The 22,597-nt window shown below is 33.4% G+C and overlaps 2 protein-coding genes and 2 long non-coding RNA genes across 6 annotated transcripts in view; 2 read left to right on the forward strand and 2 right to left on the reverse strand.

Annotated features, from left to right (window-relative positions):
* Window positions 1–2,145, forward strand: LOC126763434 (uncharacterized). The gene is made up of 3 exons (XM_050480949.1): window positions 1–293; window positions 362–760; window positions 1,269–2,145. The coding sequence occupies exons 1-2, from the start codon at window positions 73–75 to the stop codon at window positions 708–710; spliced, it is 570 nt and encodes a 189-aa protein (XP_050336906.1). The 5' UTR covers window positions 1–72; the 3' UTR covers window positions 711–760; window positions 1,269–2,145.
* Window positions 2,099–22,597, forward strand: part of LOC126763433 (death-associated inhibitor of apoptosis 1) — a 27,795-nt gene continuing 7,296 nt past the window's right edge. Inside the window, exon 1 of one of the 3 annotated variants that reach the window (XM_050480943.1) lies at window positions 2,099–2,296. The gene's annotated coding sequence lies outside the window, so the exon portion shown is untranslated. Of the gene's footprint in view, window positions 2,297–11,336; window positions 11,486–16,950; window positions 17,199–22,597 lie in introns of those variants that run through there. The other 2 variants (XM_050480948.1, XM_050480944.1) reach the window with 2 other exon arrangements.
* On the reverse strand, window positions 9,056–15,563 carry LOC126763437 (uncharacterized). The gene is made up of 3 exons (XR_007667617.1): window positions 14,790–15,563; window positions 9,220–9,332; window positions 9,056–9,136 (listed from the first exon to the last, which is right to left on the reverse strand). It is a non-coding gene; the product is annotated as an uncharacterized LOC126763437 (long non-coding RNA).
* Window positions 20,621–22,448, reverse strand: LOC126763435 (uncharacterized). The gene is made up of 2 exons (XR_007667615.1): window positions 21,838–22,448; window positions 20,621–21,660 (listed from the first exon to the last, which is right to left on the reverse strand). It is a non-coding gene; the product is annotated as an uncharacterized LOC126763435 (long non-coding RNA).

Below are 22,597 nucleotides of genomic sequence, written 5' to 3' on the forward strand. Positions count from 1 at the left end.
TTTATCACTTTTTTATACAGCTGCTGATTGGGAGTAATATATTTACATTGTTTTGTTAAAGTAATCTTCATAATGATGGAAATGAAAGAAAATGATTTGAACGAAAACATGGAAGGTATTGATTTACTAGAATATTGCTTTTATCACAAATTTCTTTTAGTGGAAGAGCTGGTACTACAAAAAAACTTTTTAAAATTACACCACGGACGTTGCGCTGTGATCGGCAAATTGATTCAACACCAAAATGGTTACCCCGTGCTGGAAAATATCAACCAATCCTCAATATTACCCAGGTTTTTCATAATAAATTGCAAGAAGAAATTATGCTATATAAAATTAATTTAATATTTTTTCTTTAAAGGGCTTGCAATCTACCGGAAGGCACAGTAAATTTGCGACTATTTAAATTCGTCACCGCCGACGTTGAATTAAAATTTGGGCAATATTGTGAAGTTTGTGGTGAAGTAGTCCTTTGGAATCCCAATAGCTCCCGTGACAACTGGTTGTCTATGACACCTCGTGGCGCAGTTGAGTTAGAATTGAAGAATTGTGATAAAGTAGTTAGAAAACAAAAGATTGAGAAGTTATGCGATACGTACCTTCCAGCAATTAATATATTTAGAGTAGATTACATAGATTGTGCCGTGGAACTCATTCAAAGACATTTAAAAATTCGACTGCTTACTCCGAATCATAAAAGAAGTAATTAAAAATGTATGCTTTTGGAAAAAGATGTGTAAAATTGCAAAAGTTAGCTGAGGTATGTTGCAAAATTTTACATTTTTTTATTGTTTGTATTTATATTTTAAATTTATTAATGTAATTATTACAACCAATCTTCTCGTTTTTATTGATAAATATATTTAATCACATACTTATTTAGTATTTAATATAACACATTTTTTAATACTAATAACAACTGATGTTCGTTTGTCCATATCTAATCCAAAGCAATAATGAATGATAATTTTCTACCCTTTTTAAATTACTCGCTTATTAAATATTCACATTTTAAACGCTTATGAAAATAGGTTGGAAGTGAAAAACTTAAAATTAAACCAAACATGCATTTAGTTTTGCTCAAATTCCAAATAATTTGTTGCTATTAGTTTTATGTAAATATGTGGTGCAATAGAGCACATGAAATTTGTTCCAATTATTATTACCAATAGGCGTCTAACTTTCTAATCTGAAATGTATCAACACTAAAATAATATATTTTTGTGTAATTCGTACAATTATGTAAAGAAAATTTAAATATTACACAGATCTATACAAAAGAGCGAATTTTTGCATGGAGAAACGATTTTGCAATATATCTTATGCATGATGAGAGCATTCGATGGTGGATGGTGTGCGTCAAGTAAACAAAAACCAAAACAAAAATTAGCGAACCGGCACGTGTGAAACTATTGCCCACACTACCCTCACATAATACGAATTTAAAATGTCTACCATTTAGAGCCACGCAAATTCTCATTTGTAGCTGCGCAGTATGAGCATTATAAGCAGTGAGCTACTACCTCTACAACCACCATTACTATTGCCTATGATGGAATCACCCCTCCTGCCTTCAAATATGTACTTAATATATGCGATGCGTTTGTATGACTCTACAAACATGTACGAGTACGTTCTAGTCGGCTGCGCAAACCCATTCAAATAAGAAAATAATAAAAACTACAAAACCAACTAAAAGCGGCACAGACACAATTTGATGGTGAGGCCAGCAAGTCACAAATACCAAAGGTAGCGGAAGGCAGTAAAGTTAAGTGACATTTCAATTTTATTAAAAAACAATGAACAATTAACCGTTACTGCTTCAATTAATTGGCACATAACGGACGTGTAAACATACTTACCTATGTGCACATATACAAACAAACGTTTAATGTGATGTTTTTGTTATCAGTGGAAATCGAATATTTGTGTGCTATTGGAAAGTCAGCTGCAAATAAACGCGAATAACAAGGGAGGAAACCAAAATAAACGACATACTGATAAGTTTTTACAGTTAAATGAGTTTTGTGATAATTTTGTGAAGTAGTATTGTTTGTGAAAATTGTAAGCAAATAATGCTTTGAATTTTGTCACTGTTATAAAAAGAATTGTGTCATTAAATGTTATATAGACTTGTTCAAATAACTCTTCTATAACCCAATTAATCTATACCTGAAGCCCTGAAAAAACTACGAAACCATCCTTGGTGTTTTACAAATGTCAACAACAGCAAGCAATATCGTATAAAGATATCGCAAAACTTTTATTTGCTGCTCCATCATAAGATTTCAAAATGGTGAGTAAAGTTCCTTGCCTCACAACTCTTTTGAATACCATATACAATACACATATGTACATACATACGTGTGTATTTATAAAACATGACTGCCTCACAACGCAGTTCAAGCCCTATCTATTGTCTATTCACACACATGCCTATAGTCTTTTTACACTCAAAGGATATAGTTCGCCTGCTATTCGCCAAGAGGAAGTCGCTTGTGTGACGCTTTTTGTAGTAGCCGAAGCGGAAGTTTCGAGTACGCACCCAAGTTGCATAGTACTAGTAATAGTACGAGTAATATTTATATAACCAAAAACAATAACAATGTGCCAAGATTAATGGAAAATACTCACTGCGCAACAATTGAGTGCATTCGCAACACTCGTCACTACTCGTCGTTGGCTCTCACTCTTCACTTTATTCCCAGCACATTATCCTGCCGACAGCATTTTGTTTACATGAGGGTGTTGTGTGTGGGTATCCTGCGGCTAAAGTGACGAGTGCGCTCGCTGATAATCACGTTTGTGAGTTCATTCACATTTTCTACATTTTCCCATGCTACTGCTCCAAAATACAAGGAAGTACGGTTGCATGTACATATGTATGTACAAGTGTTTGTGTGAGTGTGAGAGCGACTCGCAGGATTCTTTCACATGACGTAGTACAATGTCCGTTGCACTGCTAGTGCGGGTTAGCATACATTTGCGGGCGTGGGAAAATAAGAAAAATGTCTACAAGTCGAAATGTTGTGCAAGGTTTCTGGTTCTTTTTGTATAATTTTTTTAGCGTATATGTGAATATTTGTTTTTATAAAAACTTGTACAAATGAAAATGTGCTTGTACGTTTCGAATCAATATCTGAATGGTCAATTTGATGTTTTTTTTGTATAATATTCAATTAAGATATCACGGATCATAATTTTGCTCGGGAAAATATTGAAAATTTCTTAATTATGTTTTAGATTTTGTAATTAATGAATCATAAATACATTAATTGCGCTCCAGTCAACCATAAACTCACAAAAAATTATAATTTAACTACCATCTTCATACTTTTGCGCATTTCCTTTGATGACCTTGTGGACAATCACAAATCTAGGCAATCTGACAGGAAAGAGAGCGGCTTATGTCTTAATTAATTAATAAATATTGTATTGTTACTTGCGTAGGAGGCGCTGTTTTCATGAACATAATTATTATTATCGCTGAAATATTGACTCGATTTGTTGTACTCTAACTACTAATTGGTTTTGAATTAGAAATAGTGATAATTACCGTTTTTGTTTTCAAAATAGTTGCGTTAGGTTGTGAAATTTTTGCGCATTGCTTTTTATTGCATGCATACATACATATGTATGTATGTAAAAGTGCATACATATGTGCATCATTATATGTACATATGTATATATTTACCTAATGCATTTCTATATTTTCTCAGTCATTTGTTATTCACCCATCTAAATATAGAGCAAATGATGAAAATGCGCAAAATGGAAAACAAGTGGAAATATCTGGAATAACTATTTTATATGTACATACATACATACATATTTTCTCACGAATTACAAAATTGCTGAAATTTAATATGATCTTCATTTGAAATGACTTTCATCGAAATGCTTTATGTCGTCACCTAAAATGCAAAATTTTTTATTTTTTATTGCTAACGATTCACTGTCAGATATAACCAATATACATACATATAACCATTTAATAACCAAAATTCAAATTTTGTTTCAATATGATTGGTTTCTATTATAACGTTTTTCCTTCGCTTGTAAGTGATGTTACGTTATTTTGTATTTTAGGTAACGAAATGTACTTATATTTAACTGTAAAACCGCATTTCTATGAATTGTTATTATTATTTTGCTCAAATATTTATTTTATTTTTTATACATGTGATATTATTTATTTTTCCATAAAGCTTGTTTGGTTAGAGCTTTACAAAGATTAGCTTCTCTCGGAAAATCACATCTGACAGTTAATAACCATGTCAATGTCAAAATGTATATTAAATGCAACAAATCATAAGTACACCGCAGGTAATTCGAGCTGCTTACAATCACTGTGAATTGTGACAGTAAAGAAAAGGAGGAAAACAAGTTTAGATTAATTAATTTATTAGCGCTCTCTCTCTTATGCATAATCCTTCATTCCTCAAACTAAATTTCACATAAAGTTTCCAATAATTGAAAATTTGTGAGAAATCTGGTTGTTCCACTTTCTGTTTAAGTGGGACACCCTAAAAAAACGATTTTTGGGAATTAAAAAAAAAATATATTTTAATTTTTTTCTTCTTTAATAATAACGGCGTATCAATTTTAAGGTTATATTTGTATATATTTAAAGAATGCACAGTAAAATTGTTGGAGAAAAAAAATTAAATATGTATTTTTTGCGTTGCATGCTCTAAAAAAGGGTTTTCACTGCTGCATTGACTCCGTCCTTCTCCGTGGATCAGAAGAAAAAAAATTTCTTCCAGAAAAAACAAATTCTCTCTAGAAAATATTGTTCGTACAATGTCCTACGATGAGGTAATTTGATAGTAATCGGACCATTTGTCTCCGAGTAATCAATCAAGCAGATTTGAAAAGATTTGAAGATGAAAAGCGGCTACCCTTTAGGAGACTGTTTCTCAAGAATATTTGATATATTCAATGAAAATTTTAGTATGATATTTTTAAAGGTATAGTCTATCACAATCTGCCAAAAATATATACTTTTTTTTTACTTTCACACTACGTAAGCCTCTCATTGGTTTTTGGTATATCAGAATATTTATTTAGATAAATTCATAAATTGATCATAATGCCACTAAATTGATAAATTGGCAAAAAATTTAAAATATTTTAGAATTTTTATAAGAATTAACATTTTCAGTGTATTATCGAAGTAATTTCTTTCAGTGTATTCAGTGCACTTGCATGCATATTTTTTCATAAACTTAGGTAATTGTCTAATTTAAAGTGTGGGTGAAAAAAGTGATCTCACCATTTTTGTAATGCAATGTGCCTGAATTGCCATATTTACATATATACATAAGTGTGGGTAGGACTTTTTTTTGCAGAGTACACCTGTATATATGTGCATGTATAAGCACTTAATATGCACGTGGTTTAAGCGTTTTTCTACTTAAATTGCACTAAAACTAAATTCTACAAACAATGGCATTTGTTGTTGTAATGCGCTTAGACAATTACTAAATAATTGAGCTAAGTTTACTGAAATTGCTACATTCATACATACATATGTATGTAAATACACTCGTCTGCACATATGTATGTATGTACATATGTATATTTGTTATTTCGTGACATTTATAAATTATCAAGATAGATTAATGGTCTGGTCTCTAACCGGCAGGCTGGGAGATCAAAGTGCTTCCAATGAATTTCTATCAAATACTCGGGCACGCTCATTAGAAATTGCCAAACTTTAGTTTTTTTTTTGTTCATTTATTTTTTGTTGCTTATAATATTTATTCTCTCAAATTAACTCTAAATATAGATTAATCTTAATCAACTGCTTTATTTGTATTTTTATTTTTTTTTTAAATCAGTTATTTGAATGTTTGGTTCATAACCTCAACTGATACCGTTACTTCAACTTAAATATTGTTATAGCAAAATGTGGCAATGTTTTCTTGATCGCTCGCTACTTCATTAGCGGTTTGTGTCTAAGCTAAAACTTCAGCAAGTGATATTTTCCGCTAGATGTCGCTAACTTAAGTATGTGCAACCAGTTTTTATACTCTTTCAACATGTTGCTATGGAATATAATAAAAACTAAAACTAATCGAGATAGATATAGACTCATACATACATATGTATATAAATAATGTCTGTATATAACTTGTGTACAAATTAAGATATCTTGATAAAAATTTGGTATGCGCGTTCCTTAGTAAAAAAAAAATACGAGTTCGTAAATGGGCGTAATCGGTCCACTTCCATTGGGTAATCGAAAAAGTCTTTTCGTATTTCTAATCAAATTTTAATTTATTTTTCCTGTATTTATAATAATAAGTAAATAAACAAATATGTATTATACCAGTTTGGTCGACCACTTTTTGTCATTTTTCTGACAGAGACATTATTGCATCAGTGTAATCAACTTCCCGGAATTTAATTTTTTTGGTTAAATGAAGCTTAAAATCTCGCCCTTCCAATGGTATGATACAATGTGATTGGAAGCACTGAAGATATATATGAGTGCAACGACATCTATTGACAAAATACGAAAAGACTTTTTAGACTACCCAATATTATAAAAACGCGTACCGACATTATGAAAATGTTCAAGCTCCCAGGTAACGAATATGTGGAGCTTAGTATCTATAGTTGACTTTTGACCGAAAATGTCGGCACTCATAACAATGTAGATTAAATTCGACGAAAACTTAAGCGCCATATATGTAACTAATATCAGGATTTTCGAACATCATCCGGCTGACCTTACTCCATATGATTGGTGATTGTATGTGAGGTACCTTAATGATACCCAGGGAACATTTTTTTCGCTTTCTTATATGCACACATGCATACACATACATATATATACATATGTATACTAAATATTTCAAATGGGCAATCAACTTTTCCTGTCCAATATAAATATATTTAATTCAGATTTGTTTGCTGATTTGAAGGAATACTAGGAGTCAGTATGACATACATACATACATGTAAACTCCTGATATTCGTAAACCCCTGCACTAGCAAAAAAATCGGCACAATTCCGATTTCTTTGGCGCCGCGATTTGAAGGTACCGTTGGAAAGAGGAAGTCCTCCTGATTAAAAAATATATAGGGTTATAGGTACCGCAAACGCTTAGTTTACGAGATATTCGACCTTAAAGTTCAAAAATTCCCAAAATTCGAGCATTTCAACAAGCTATTTTACCGCATTAAACACACTTAAATAAATTAAACTATAAACTTTTAAATAAATCCACATTTTACACTTTTAACAGGTTTTTTACATTTTTACATAATAAATCTTTATTTTAAAAATTACATTTTACACTCGTAGTGAACATCATGTGTGTGCTAAAATTACGACGATATATAGCGCTGCCATGTGATAATAAGGAAATTCGCTGAAATGCCTTTTTCACCGGCAAAAATTGCCTATCCATTCATATCAATATGATTTAATTTAATAAACAAATATGTAATATTATATACTAATATTATATAATAATATTATATAATAATATTTGACCATTTTGTAAGGAAAACTCAAACTTTGTTTGAATATTAGTGCAAGATAACCAAAAAATATAACCACTTTATAACGAAGCTCAATATATTTTTTTTATTTTAACGCAGAAAGGAGTACTATGCGAAAGTACTTCAGTCACCCCGGGTATTCGCTCGACCAGGGTTATTTTTTTAAAGCGCAGAAAGGAGTACTAGGCGAAAGTACTTCAGTCACCCCGGCTATTCGCTCGACCAGAGTTATTTTTTTAAAGCGCCGCCGAAGGCCGCCAACGCAGAAAGGAGTCCTACAGTACTTCAGTCACCCCGGGTATTCGCTCGACCAGGGTTATTTTTTTAAAGCGCGGCCGAAGGGCCCCAACGCAGAAGGTGTACTACGCGAAAGTATTTCAGTCAGCCCGGGTATACGCTCGACCAGGGTTATTTTTAATATACCGCCAACGCAGAAAGGAGTACTACGCGAAAGTACTTCAGTCACCCGGGTATTCGCTCGACCAGGGTTATTTTTTTAAAGCGCGGCCGAAGGCCGCCAACGCAGAAAGGAGTACTACGCGAAAGTACTTCAGTCACCTCGGGTATTCGCTCGACCAGGGTTATTTTTTTAAAGCGCGGCCGAAGGCCGCCAACGCAGAAAGGAGTATTACGCGAAAGTACTTCAGTCACCCCGGGTATTCGCTCGACCAGGGTTATTTTTTTAAAGCGCGGCCGAAGGCCGCCAACGCAGAAAGGAGTACTACGCGAAAGTATTTCAGTCACCCCGATATGATATAAATTTTACAATATTATTATAGATTTTTACTTATTTATTTTTATTAAACATAAATCGCATATTATACATATACATGCATATGTATAGTATATATGTATACATATGTATATAAACAAAGAAAAATCGTTAAGAATCCTACAAATTTGGTGTTTGAGATGTGGCAACGCTCGTTTTCCTCATAATTGTAAACAATCTAGCCTTTGCAACGATGAGTGTTCTAAGTGATTTTTAAATTAATAAATATAGGTAAAATATTACAAAATAAAAGTGAAATGTGAACTTATTTCAATCTTTAAAGTGTATATTTAAATATAACAAGAGAAAAATGTGAAAAAATTTAGAGAAACATAGAGAAATAACATGTTTTCTTAGTGCAAATTTTTGAATTTTTAAACGTGAATATTTCAAAAAATATTAGTTATTTTTACATTATTTTCGGATATTCCTCCTCTGGAGAAGCTACCCTATCCGCACATACGCCATTTATATGGAAATTCGTTTTTTTTACCCCGCCGCCAAAGTAATCGGAATCGTGCCAAAAAATCATTTAAGTCTTGCCCCGTGCCGATCAATTTTTTTGAGTAAATTATAAGGAAGTGTACACATATGTACATACATATGTATGTATTAAGAAGAGTAAGAATTCATAGTGGCAATTTAGTTTACTCGAATTAAATTCAAAATTGTTGCTTAACACATTTTTTTCCTGTTTTAATTTAAAGCGAACTCCATCAATTGTATTTCCAGCTGTTCTCAGCTGAGTATGCATGCGTGTATATATACTATGTACATACATATATACTCATCCATATCCTTGTGCAGCTTACGACACCGGCAGCTTGCCTCCATTATATCAAAAGAAGACTGAAAAACAAAAACCAAATAATTTAAAAGTGAGAATAAAACATATTGGCATCAGCCAGCAGCTGCCACATTTCTTTTATTACCTTGTATAGTGTAGCATGCTTCATGTTTCCAACGAATTGAAAGAGTCCTGCGGGATCGAACATCAGCTGTGCTGACAAGCAGCTGCTGGCGGGCACACTTCAATGAGCGCACTCTAAGGATATGAAGAATTTGAAAGAATTCAGTGGAAACAATGCGTACAAAACGCCATTGCGCAGGCACGTACATACTTATATATGCATATAATAAAATATATTTTCCCTTTAAAATACTATATATGTATATGTACATATATGAATGTGTTTGATTTTTTTGGCGCGAGCGCAAATTTTTTTTGGTCCATATTATATAGATATAGTTTACACATAAAGTTTTATTTTTATATATACTTTATAGTTTATCGGTGGTTCCGACAAATCAGCAGCTTCATGAGGAGAAAAGGACGTGTGGAAATTTCCAGCTTGATTTCTCAAAACTTGAAGTACTATTTCTCGTATATACATTGTGATAATAAAGTACCTGGAAATTGTAAATAAAACGCAAAATATTTAATTATTCATCAATATTTACATATTTTGTCGCCTTCAAAGTAATCTCCACCGGATGTAATACACTTATGCCAACGATTTTTTCAGTCCTCGAAACACTTTCCATAAGCACTTTTTGGGATGGCCTTGAGCTCCTTCAGCGAATATTGTTTTATCTCTTCAACCGACTGAAAATGGGATTCACGGAGCGGCAATTTTAGTTTGAAGAACATTAAAATATTATACGCAGCCAAATCTAGTGTTGATCGAAGGTCTTCATTGGCTTCTTGGCTTCAAATTCAGTCACAATCGTGAATTGTTCTTCTACAATTCTCTCCATGAATGTGGGATCGGAATTCGCACGATCAATCATGTCCAAAGAGATCTTTTTACGGTACTCTTTTATAAAAAAATTCAACTTTATCGGGACGCCTCGAGAAAGAATGCGTTTCTTACCCAAAATATCTACCAAAATCATTCGAACGGACTCACGGGAGATGTCGAGCTCTCTTGCCATCTCTCTAACACTTGCCTGACAATTTTCAAGCACCATATTCTTCACTTTTTTAATAGTTTCATCAGTAGAAGGGGTCGAAGGTCGTCCAAAAGGAGTTATATATATTCAACGATCTCGCGACCGTCTTTGAAGGCTTTGTACCACTCGCAGACTTATGTTTTTGATAAAACTGAGTCACCATAAGCCTTTTCCAACATTCGCAAGAGACAAATTCTTTCTTCGATATTTTTGCCCATTGTGAAAATGGTTGACGTAACGCGCTGATATTTGGAATAGTAATTAAGGACAGTCCTACCAACTTAGCAAAATACATTTTTTTGAAACAGCATTTAACCACAACTTCCGGGTGCTTTTTTGTCCCAAAGTACACATATAAATACACTTTAAAGGGTATCGACGCTTTCTGAATGTTACAAACTTCGTGGAAAACTTACAATAACTTGGTGCAGCTTTTTATTTTATATGAAATGACGTTCGTTTAGAAAGCAAAAATAACTAAATTATCAGTATAATACATATTTTTATTCTTTTGCCTTTAAATGCCTAAGTATTTGTATATTAAATCATAACTGTGCCATATTTTAGCACACAACTGTTTAAATATGTATATATGTATGTCCATTTACCACTTATGAATATTTATTGTTTTTAATTAATTAGTACAAATCATAAAACCATAAATGCATTACAAATATTTGTTATCATTTAATCGACCAATGTCCTCCAGCAAGAACGCTCGTAAGCCTTCACAGATTAGCATGACTTATTCTATAGTCAGTAATAATTAATAACAAATAATGACCGCCGAGAGAACGAGAGAGCCGTCACATTTAAAGCAAGTAAGCTTAGGAGAGTACTCAAATAACGTAAGAGACTTAGTTGGTCACGCGCTCATGTCATGATCAGTTATACTATAATTGTTTAATAACGCAAGAATGCACGCATACATACACACATATACATACATATATGAGCAATATATTGCATATGGCAAGCATGAGCTCATGCGAATTGCATTTCGAAAAGTCACAGAGCTTTGGCAAATCCATGCAAGCAACTTAACCACACTGCACTGGTCATTCACTTAGTTCGAAAGGCCTTGCAAGGCCGTCTAGTGGCAATTAAAAAGATATAACTTGTTTCAAAGTAGCTGTAACAATTTTGAAGTTCTAAAGTATGAGACAAATCCATGTGCCAGTCAAATTACTTATCGATAGTTTCAATATGAATGTACTACATACATATATGTCTGTATGTATGTAAGTATATCGTTATGAAATATACAAAATCTTTGAAAATAAATTTCACGGACACTGCCAGCTTTTACAGTCAGTCAGTGATGTATTAGAGAGAAAAGGGGCGTGTTTTTCGCATTCTGGTCATCTGAAAACAAAGAAAAGTTTAGATTCTCAAACAGTGAAAAATTTTTTTAGATTTTTTTAGTAACTTTTAACTTTTTCGATTGTTTTTTAATAGTAAAAATTAAATATTTTGATTTTTTGTCGCCGTTTTGCTATAAAACAATACACGCACGCACATTAGAGCGCTTCGATTTACAGGGTGCCAAAAAATGGAATGGAAAAATCGCGGGAAATGTTCTACGAATCATTCTGAACAACTTTGGCCAAGAGGCTATGGATCTAAAACCGATTTCGAGCCAGCGCTTCTTGAGGCAAAGTATTGTGGTCCATCAGTTTTTGAGATATCCGAATGAAATTTAATACATAGGTGCATTTTGACAATAGAATATCAATAAAATGTCGGAATCGGTCAGATTGGACAACTATATCACATATCTGCCATATAACCGACTTTTCAGATTTTTAAACTTCGCTGGGAACTGTTTTTAGACACATAGTCTCTTAGGCAAAGTTTTTCAAAATTATCCTTAAAATATTTTTGGCATGCGCGGTATAATAGAAAAAAATCGACCCACTCTAATGTACATATGTACATACATATATGTACACATGTGTACATATTTCACAAGAACTTGGAAGATTTGTTTCAAGAAAAATGCATTTAGTTAATTTCATAACAAAGCGTAGTAAATACTGACCTTTACTCCAAGTGGTGCGTGTGCAAATCTATTGTATTCCCCATCATTTTATTCATCGTAGCTAATTAGCTCTTATCAGCATACAAATATAAACAAAGGAGAAATATAATATGTAGCATATAGTACAAGTATGTGACGTATGTAAACAAACAGTGGTTTCGTAAGTAAATTCACTTGGAACAAAAAATAATTTTTTTTTTACTTAAGAAAAATCGATATATTGTTTTCATATTTATGGTTTTACTGAATTATTTCGAACACTTTTTTTATAGAAATCATATGTAGTTTTATTATAAAATATAAATTCCCGCCTTTGATCCTTGCAAATTTTGAGAGTATAAAATGTTCGTTTACGCCCGAATCATGCCCTTTGTTACTTGTTCGATTATATTTTTATACCATAAGTCGTACTAGTCGTTTTTCCTCTTCGCTGTTTGGCGCCAATTGAAAATTCTAAATGTACCTCTAAGTGTACCCAGGTCCTTCTCCACCTCGTCTTTCCGACGGATGGTGAAGTTCCCCTTTTCCTCTGCTTGCCCCGTCGGGTACTCCGTCGAACACTCTCAGATCTATACGATTCATTTGAACGACATGACCTTACCAGTGTAGTCGCTGTCTGTTAATTCGCTGAACTATGTTAATGTCATCGTATATCTCGTACAGCTCATCGTTCCACCGAATGCGATATTCGCCGTGGTCAACGCGCAAAGGGACATAAATCTTTCGCAGAACCTTTCTCTCTAAAACTCGTAACGCCGACTCAACAGCTGTTGTCATCGTCCATGCCTCCGCACCATATAGCAAGACGGGGATGATGAGTGACTTGTAGAATTTGGTCTTTCTTTCTTGAGAGAGGACTTTACTTCTCAATTGGATTTCCAGGCTGAAGTTGTTGTAGGTGTTAATTCTGGTCCCAAGATACGTGGGAGCCAAGTCGTGAGTGCGAGGACTGTTTGTTTGGAGACAGGAGATATTTCGTCTTGCTCACGTTCACCAGACTCGTTAATTTCGCATTCTGGAGAAAGCAGAATTTGACGCCAATGGTGTCAATATTGTCGGCGTACGCCAGCAGCTGTACACTCTTATAGAAGATTGTACCTTTTCTATTTAGATATGCAGCTCGAATTATTTTCTCCAGGAGTAGAGAGGTAACACGAAAAGGGAGTCGCCTTGTCTGAAAATATGTTTGGTATCGAACGGCTCGGAGAAGTCCTTCCCGATCCTGACGGACCTTTTGGTATTACTCAACGTCAGTTTACACAGCCGTATTAGTTTTCCTTTTCGATCCTCTTTTCACGGGTCTTTTCCAAAATTTGACGCATGGTGAATATCTGGTCAGTTGTTGATTTTCCAGGCCTAAAGCCACACTGATAAGTTCCAATCAGTTTGTTGACGATCGACTTTAATATCTTCACGAAATTTGGCATGAATTATTCGTCAAAGCAATGCTACAATATCCCAATAAATTGTTCAAATCATACCACTTTAGCATATATTTAACTGCCATACAAACGATCAAAGTCAAGTTTGTATATGGAAGTTTTCTAATCTGTGAAGTGTACTGTTATTATAGCTTCTGTTAACGGTATTTTCTTGCTTTAAATAATTTTAATCATACAAATACTTCAATTTTATCGGTAAACCCGGAAATATAAATTTATGTGTCTTAATCAGTAGCCAACAGATATATTGTATATTATAGAAAGCATAAATAATAAAATAAATTCCCGTACTTTAGTGCTTTATGGTAGAAAATTATCTACAATAACACTAGTTTAGAGTCATTTTACAACGGCGATGTTAGAGACTTTTTTGTGTTATAGTCAAGGGATTTGGAATTTGGGGATTCCAACTGCAAGCATTTAAACTCAAATTCGTAACCAGGACACCTCCTAATACCCCACAGACCTCTTAGTACATCAGTCGCAAATTTTTTTTTCAGAGTAGACAATTTCTTCCTTAATGAGTAGTGTAGTCTATAATACATTTAATAACTTTAAAATACATTGCTAATAAGACAAAAACCAATTTATAAAAATTACAAAAATCGATTTCGATTTTTAACGATAACACCCAAGTATGCAGACTTGCAACTTATGAAGTGTCGATTTATTTTATTTCAGTATATTTCAATAAATGTGTCTCTCGGCTTAAATGTTCATGGACGACTCGAAGAAGACACTATGCATGCAGAAGCTTGCGTTCACTAATGTCTTTTGCATTTTAAAATAGTACTTTTGAAGTCATTTGAAGTTTACGATTTCCTCAATGATTGCATTACTATAAATATACTTTGGCTGACTGCCCAGATCTTCCGTCTAGACGCCAGACATTTCACTTCGTTCCACATGCGGCATTTTGCAAGGCGTACACATTCTTGCAACTTGCATTAGATCTTCACTGGATAACATATTGCAAAAGTAATCATACAATCATACAAACCTACATACATACATACCTACATACTTATGTACATAAATACGTTAATTTTAATGTGCAAGTACTTACAGTTTAATGAACTTTTTCTTCGAATTCTTTTTCTTTCAAACTTCAACATTTGTTTCAAATGAGTTGGAGAAGAGATTTGGCAAGCATATATGTATGTACATAGAAACAGGTCCCTTGTATGATGAATTTATAGAATTATCGCAGAAATACAAAATGGAAGATGTCTGAAAAATATCTCCAATAATTTTTAATCCATTTATAATTAATGCGATCCCTTCTTTTTTGTGCAAAATATCTTCTCTAGATTATTGAATTATCAACTTTTTTGTTTCATCCGCTCACACTTTTCTTATAGTTTTAGGAAATCTCCATGTAGATCAGATTTCACAGAACTTTTGTTACACTTGTGGTTTAAGTTCATAGAAGATAACCTCAAATTTCAAAGACGATTAGTAATCTCTTTTTTATAATTTTCCTAAAAAATCGTTCGTCAACATAAAACCCATTCGTCTGAATAGAAATTGATGACAGCATAAGTTTATTAATTTCTTTATTTCTAAAGAAATCGACTCAGGATGTGACTCAATAGTAATATCAACACAGAGGCGTAATAACTTATTTATATAGTATGTACATATCATTAAAGCGATTGCACTGAGACGTGTTGGAATTTCGAAAACAAAACCATACCGGCTATATATTTACGAGATATAATAGTAACCAAAGAACAATTAAATGAGAAACAAACTGAGAAATACAAAATTATATTTCGCTTGTAGTTTAGCAGCTTCGCTTGAAAGTTATTGCCTGGGTCACAGCTTGAGTTTCTCTTATTTGCAGTGTGGCCCTTGAAATTTTCTCGAGTTGCACAAAATTTCAGATATTTCAAAAACTGAAGGACTAGATCGTGTATATACAGACGGGCAATCGATCAATCATCAGGTTATCATTTAGTATGTATGTAGGAATACTTTTAGAGGGTCTTCGACGATTCCTTCTGGGTATACCAAATTTCGTGGCAAACTTAATACACATACCATGTTCAGGGTATAATTACCAATTTCAAATTCATATGGACTGGTAAAATTCAAGTAGAACTATGTATGTACATATGTATGTCAAACAAAACCATACGATTTCGAAATTCAATTGAATCAAACGAAAACTGAAACATCTGCCGCAGCTGCTTTTGCTTCATCTGCTGATTCACTTGCTTTTGTTGTTGCTGTATTTGCTTGCAAGCAATTAATTGAAATATGTGTATGTATGTATGTACATGCATATGCATCTCGAGCCCTAATCACACCGGTAGGTAACTAGAATCAGGTGCAGGTGACCGTAGCACGTGCTAGAGTTTGTGACTGGACATACATACATATGTACATATGTTGTATATCACTGCTTATTGCAGATATAAATTTGACATGTGCCGCTCTTTATCGTACCAAATTTTATGGGACATTGTTCTTGTGATTGCGTATTAATATCATTTTTTTATTTTAATTTACTACTCTTGTCGTTTCATACAAAAGAGTTTTCGCGTAGAAGAACTCAATCTTTCTTTTAAGGTGGTGTTATATCAGCATTGTAGTTATTGGATTTTAACATCGTCTATCTTTGTTTAACTTTCCATTAGCATTTGAATCCATATCTCATATACCGTGATTTATGTATTTTTGAAAATCTATCAGTACTATATGATTACACAATTATTATCACTCTCAGTGAGTATGAATTACTATACTTCATGCAGTTATTCATTTAGTAGAGTTTTCTTTTTCTATGCACTATTTAAAACACATTCCAAAAAAAATATAGTTTAATATTCTCATTTATCCCCATTTTAGCAGTTTTTAGCGCAAATATTTGGAAGAAAACTATCATAAGTGGCAACTCTGTTCAGTATTTAACGATATTTGAGTACCTTAATGCGCAGTCTCTATGATAATGCCACTTCCGCTTGACAAAAATATTGGCATACATAATCAGTATTTGTGTTAAGGTTTTAGCTAACTAAACTAATTGTCTATATTATTCTTTTGCTATTTACTAAGTCTGATAACTCTAAGAAAATCCGTTCGTTGTGAATTGAGCTACTTGTGGCATAATTTTTGAGTTTCAAGTATTTGATAGTGTTATGTTTTGGCATTTGTGGCAACGCCAACCATCAAGTGAACGTATGCGAGAGAGAGAGAGTGGAGGGAGTTCGTATTTTGTCATCGGGCATTCGGTGATCACTCGTTGTGTGACAAAGTAAAACTTAATTTTAAAGCGCAGAATAGTAGCAAAATTATATTCACTGGTTTTTTCCAAATTGTTAATAAATAAAAAAGGCGAATAAAACCAAAAACTTTAAAATCATATGTTTTCGATGTTTGTTTGAACCCGTTTGTGTAACTTCGTAAAATAAATATACATATTTGTATCACAAAGACTTGAGTTTTTCGAAAAAAGAGAAAAATTATCAAGGTGAGCTCCAACAACATTAATTTGTTAAATTGATTGGCACATTTATATATTAAAAATACAGCGCAATTGGGATTTGTGAAAATAAGTGCACTAAGTAAAATTTATTGAGGAATATAGTGTAACTATCTTTATATATATAAATATGTATTTGGACTCTGTACATGTAATTAGTTCAACCAGAAATGTGTGTGCATAGTTGTTCGTACAAATGGCTGACTTCAGTGGAATTTTCATAAAGATATGTAGAAACATTTGTGTGTGCATTGAAATACATATGTATGTATGTTTATACATACGAACGTAAACGATATGTGAGTTGGCAGAGAATAAACAAACGTATTTTCATTGATAAACATACAGACGTGAGCGAGTAATGGCGTCTGCAAGCTTGCAGGGTTGCAATTTTTGAAAATAAAATTTTTGTGCATACCGTAAATTTACGATATTCTCAAATCTTCTTAAATTTAAAAATAAATTCGTATTTTAGAACAAAATATAACAAAACTTTACAATTGGATTTTGAGAATGAGAACAATTGCTGTTATATAATTTTTTTCTTTTAATTTTAGTTCGCCTGAGCAAAATTTACTTTTTCAATTGTATCATTTGTGATATTTATAAAAATGACATTAATATAGCTTTTTTCGTAAAAAGTTTGTCTATTTTAATAGATATTTTCTAATTATATAAAACAAGTATATTGCAAATTTTATAGCTGTGAAGTTAATGTAATAATAATTGAATTAAAAACAGTTTTAAATATGCCTCCTTTTCTAATTAAAATATTATTATAAAAAATAAAATTATGAACTACTTGCTGAAAGCAAAATATGTACTATATTTTATGTCTTCAATTTACAATTAAAACGTTAAAGTGATAATAGTATAAAATTTTATATCCAAAAATTTAAAGTTTAAAATTTCCTACCGGGCCTTTGCTCACATTTCTTAATAGAAACGATGTTTACACCCGTCGGAAGCTCGTGGAATTAAAAAAAAAATGCATTTCCGTAATTATTTTTAGATTTATACAGTCGTTTAGTTTTTTCACTACTCATTCATTTCCGTTTGTTTACATTTTTGGGTTTTTGTTAATTGGATGACTAGGTACCACAAGAAGGAAATAGGTTGAGGTAACATACAAACTATTTCCGGATTTAAGCACGAATAATCTCCCCATTTCCAAGTTTTTCATTGCTTCATGACATCAGCATTGTTAAAAAAAAGTTTGTATTCATATAAATTTATAAAGATAATAATAATAATGAGTGAGTGTGTCAATAGATGGCACTTTTGGTCTCATTTTTACTGATCTAACATGTATTATCTTTTTTTGTCTTTCGTGATAGATAATATTTCGCTTAGAGAAAGTTCAGTATTATACAAATCTACTATGAAGGATTGCACTCGCATAATAATGATATACATATGTACATTGCAAGCTTATTTTAGTATGTAGTTAGCTTAGTAATTTCTTACGGAAATTGCAATTAATTTAAGTGCCATCTTAATCAAAGCGACTTCTTGTTTCGGAGAAAATTAGGTACCCTTAAAAATATCTCAAAGACATGTGTAAAGTTTTTATTTTTGAAGAAAAGCTGTCCAAAGCCGTGATTTTAAAGGAATATTCCTTTCCGAAATCATATTAAAAAATTGTATATTGTCGAACTATTATTGTCTGAAAAAATATAATTTTGAAAACTATTTTTTCTGCCTTTCTACACTTGCCACACACCCACACGTTTTCAGTCATTACCCAACGTTGGTGGTCATGATATGCTCATTTTTTTATCATAACGAAATTACAGTTCAGCAGTAAACTCGTTTTATATCGGCGCTTATTGTTATTTGACCTGTTCCCTATTATGGATAAACCAAATCAATGACACAAAGACAATCCTTAAATATGTGCATTCCTACGAACATACACACAAAGGAAAAACGATCTCGATTCTTATCATTTAAATACAGATTTTACCACATTCTAACCTCAACAATTCAGCAAGGTACGAAGTTGTTTCTCATGAATTTCAAATGCCTATTTGGCGATAATGAGCGTGTAGCACCACAAGAAACCGCATAAGCATTATTGTTGTAGTAAATTTCCATTACAGGGTTGTTTAATAAGTACTTAAAATGAAAAATATGTATTTCTTTCGGCTTTGTATGTGACTTTTGGTTCTCAAGGTTTTCTTGATGCTTTTTTCCTGATATAAAGTTGAATAAACGTTGATCCTTCTGGTCAAATTGTTATCGGTCAACTCGAACTGGGGTTTAATTTTCAGATAGATTTGGTACGAAAACGAATAATATTTAAAGTAATTCAGTGAGAAATTATAGTCGTCAGAAATAATCTCTGACGAGAACTGGAGAAATGCTGCCAAGTTGACAGTCCTTGGCCGGAAAAATTCCGAGTACGTTCCGGTTACGCATACCCGAACGTTGTGGGAACACGGAAGTGTAGCCTATTTCTTGCCTCTTAGTTTCGTTTTCTCAACGTCAGATTTGGTTCAGGTTCTTTACAGAAAGAAGGAGTATCGGTTAAGTTAATCAGAACTTAATTGACTGACAGATGGTTCCTAACCAGACATTTAGAAAACAGATCTTAAATGTGATTTTTAAAGCCGATCTAGTAAGAACTGTAATGAAATACCATTTTCCAATTTCATGCTTTCACACGTAATTATATATGAACACCCACTATAATAGATAGACGAATTGCATTAAAAATTTGTTGGTCCAGTATAATCTCTATATTTTTTATTAAACTTTTCGAGTACTATTGTGTCGCTGGCGACGGCGGTCTTTCTCTTTCATCACACGCACACATCACAACTCAAACGAGTATAATTTCTCATTTTCCTGCTGCTATTGTTCGTAGAATCTCAGTTGTTAGAGTTTTTCCCATACAATAAAACGCCCTGAACAATCAACGATCGAAGGGCGATCAAACGTACATACACACACACGTTTGTTCACAGTCTGGACTTGGTACATTTAAATTTGTAATATCCATACAACGGTAGTAGCCTCCTCCACCTACTGCCTCTTCTTGCATGCATGCGTTCTCGCATTTTCGATAGATCATTAAATTAGAAGTGCAATATTAATGAACGAGTGAACGTTCGTATGTCGTGGTTGGTCAACCCATGCAGCAGCATCCATCCAATTTAGGTATTTCGTTGCTTCAAGTCAAACTGTTATGGCACATTTTTTGTATTTCATTGATCTTTACCGCAAAGCGGGGAACCCTGCAGGGTTATGCTATGGAAAACTGATCGATGGCTCACGATCTTCGGCTTACAACATTCTATGGCATTATGCACTTATTCTATGCTGCTACGCCTGCGCCGCTTGCTACAATATCTACATTCAAATTGAAAGCGCAGCTTGTTAGAGCATTTTTGGTGATTGTTGCTTCATACGCTGCTGGCTGCTCTATCACATTTGGGTCTGCGCCTGCGCCTGCATATTGAGTGAATTTTTCTTATCTTTTGTTGTTGCTTTCTTTATGCTTTGTGTGTGTTTAGGAGCATTGCTGCGTTTGCTTTGTTGTTGGCGAGAACGTCGTTGGTGATCGCTGCGTGATTGCATTTCTTGGAAGGACGACTCAAGAATGTTTTATTTATTTTTTTCCCGATTTTTTCTTTACATTGCATTCGCCTTAATGCTGTTCTTGAGATACTTCCTTCAGCTTTCTTAGTTCACATACACTTGTATGTGTTTTTTTTTGTATTAAGTGATTGTTGAAGCATTCTCGTAATGGTTCTTTGGTTCCCAACTGTAAAAGCAAAGTATGAAAATATTTTTTTCCCCACTAGAATCACGATTGTTGTTGTTGCTTGTTATTGTTGTAGCTCTTGGTCATGTAAATGGAGCCTATGCAGTACATGTGTGTGTGTTTGTGCGCCGATATCTGGTAGTACCACATTCCAATCTCAGAATGAAGCAAACCAGAAATAAGACAACCAAGAATTGAATTATTCCCACCGAACTAAACTCCAACTCCAACAGACAAACATTACTACACATTTTTATAGACAAAGTATGTATGTATGTATGTGTATATGTGGGTTTTATGTTGCTGTATTATGTAGCGTTATACTTCTTCGGTATGTTGAAGCAGCGAGTATTACCTGGTGACCGGTTGCAAAGGTTGGATGACTGACTGACTCTTACCTATGTACATACGTAGCTTTGTACATTGGTGCTGTGCTTTGCGCCTTCTGCACTGCTGTGAGCATTCTCCGGTTCTTTGACTGACTCGCTGGCATTCAGAGGCCGCCCAGTGCGTTGGCTTGCTCCATTCTTTGTATCCAGTGTTGGTTTTCTAATAAGTATCTAGCTTTGTTGTTGGTCTGCGCTTGCGTGTCGACATACAACAACAGTAACTTATTTACATATGTATGTATGTACATGCATCTGTAATTCTCTCACAAGTCGCCAGGTAACTCGAACATAACTAAACCAAACAATAAAAAAAAAACTTTGAAAAAGTGGTTTAGCTGCATTCCAATGTATTTTATTGCATTTATGTTGGGTTGATCAAGCGGCAGGCCACTTGACGTTGCCAGATGTATTATTGAACGTTTATGAGAAAAATTGTTGTGGTAAGAACATAAAAAATAGGAAATCTTACATGTTTTCTAATAGCTTATTGTCAAACATGAAATTTGTCCATTAAGAATTGATATAAACATAGCAAGATTGCCTAGTTTATTCGTTTTGAGATCTGTACCCAGTGCACAAGAAAGGATTAGATTGAGAACAATTTCTCCTGGGCCCGGAATTCTCAAGGCGTCCCGGTTCTCTTCAAGAACTTTTTGCTCATCCCATATTCTTTCAGGCCATGGTTTACTTTTTACGATTCGTGACTTCTTCTGGTGCAAACTTAGTAGATTTTCATAAAACATGTAGTCTCTCAACCTTGAAACTGTAAGCTTTTGAGACAAAAATAGTTTGAAAATGTTAAAATTTCGGCTCTAAACCTAATACACACAAAATATTGATGAAAAGAGGGAAAATACTGAAAATCGATAACTTATTTCATAAATAATAAACATTTTTTTAGTATTTTAGTTTTTGTTTGCTTAAACACACTATAATATTCTAGTGTTTTCCATTAAAATACGAAAACAGCAAGCAAATCCCTTCTACCTACCCACCGTAGCTCTGAACATTTATCTGAACTCCAGTTGTTTATCCACTCACTCTCATCTGGCAATACTATCACCCCTATAGCTTCACATACTTGGCTACAACACTACTACTCTAATGTAGATATTTTATTTTTGGTCTTCTATGCGGTTTCCGTGAACGTTCCATGGTAGAATGTAGTTTTGTCTCCCGTGACTGCATCACTAGTGCGTTAAGTCTCTTGGTGCCAACACGCACGTACG

Source organism: Bactrocera neohumeralis, chromosome 6 (genome assembly GCF_024586455.1).
Source record: "Bactrocera neohumeralis isolate Rockhampton chromosome 6, APGP_CSIRO_Bneo_wtdbg2-racon-allhic-juicebox.fasta_v2, whole genome shotgun sequence".
Taxonomy (NCBI): domain Eukaryota; kingdom Metazoa; phylum Arthropoda; class Insecta; order Diptera; family Tephritidae; genus Bactrocera; species Bactrocera neohumeralis.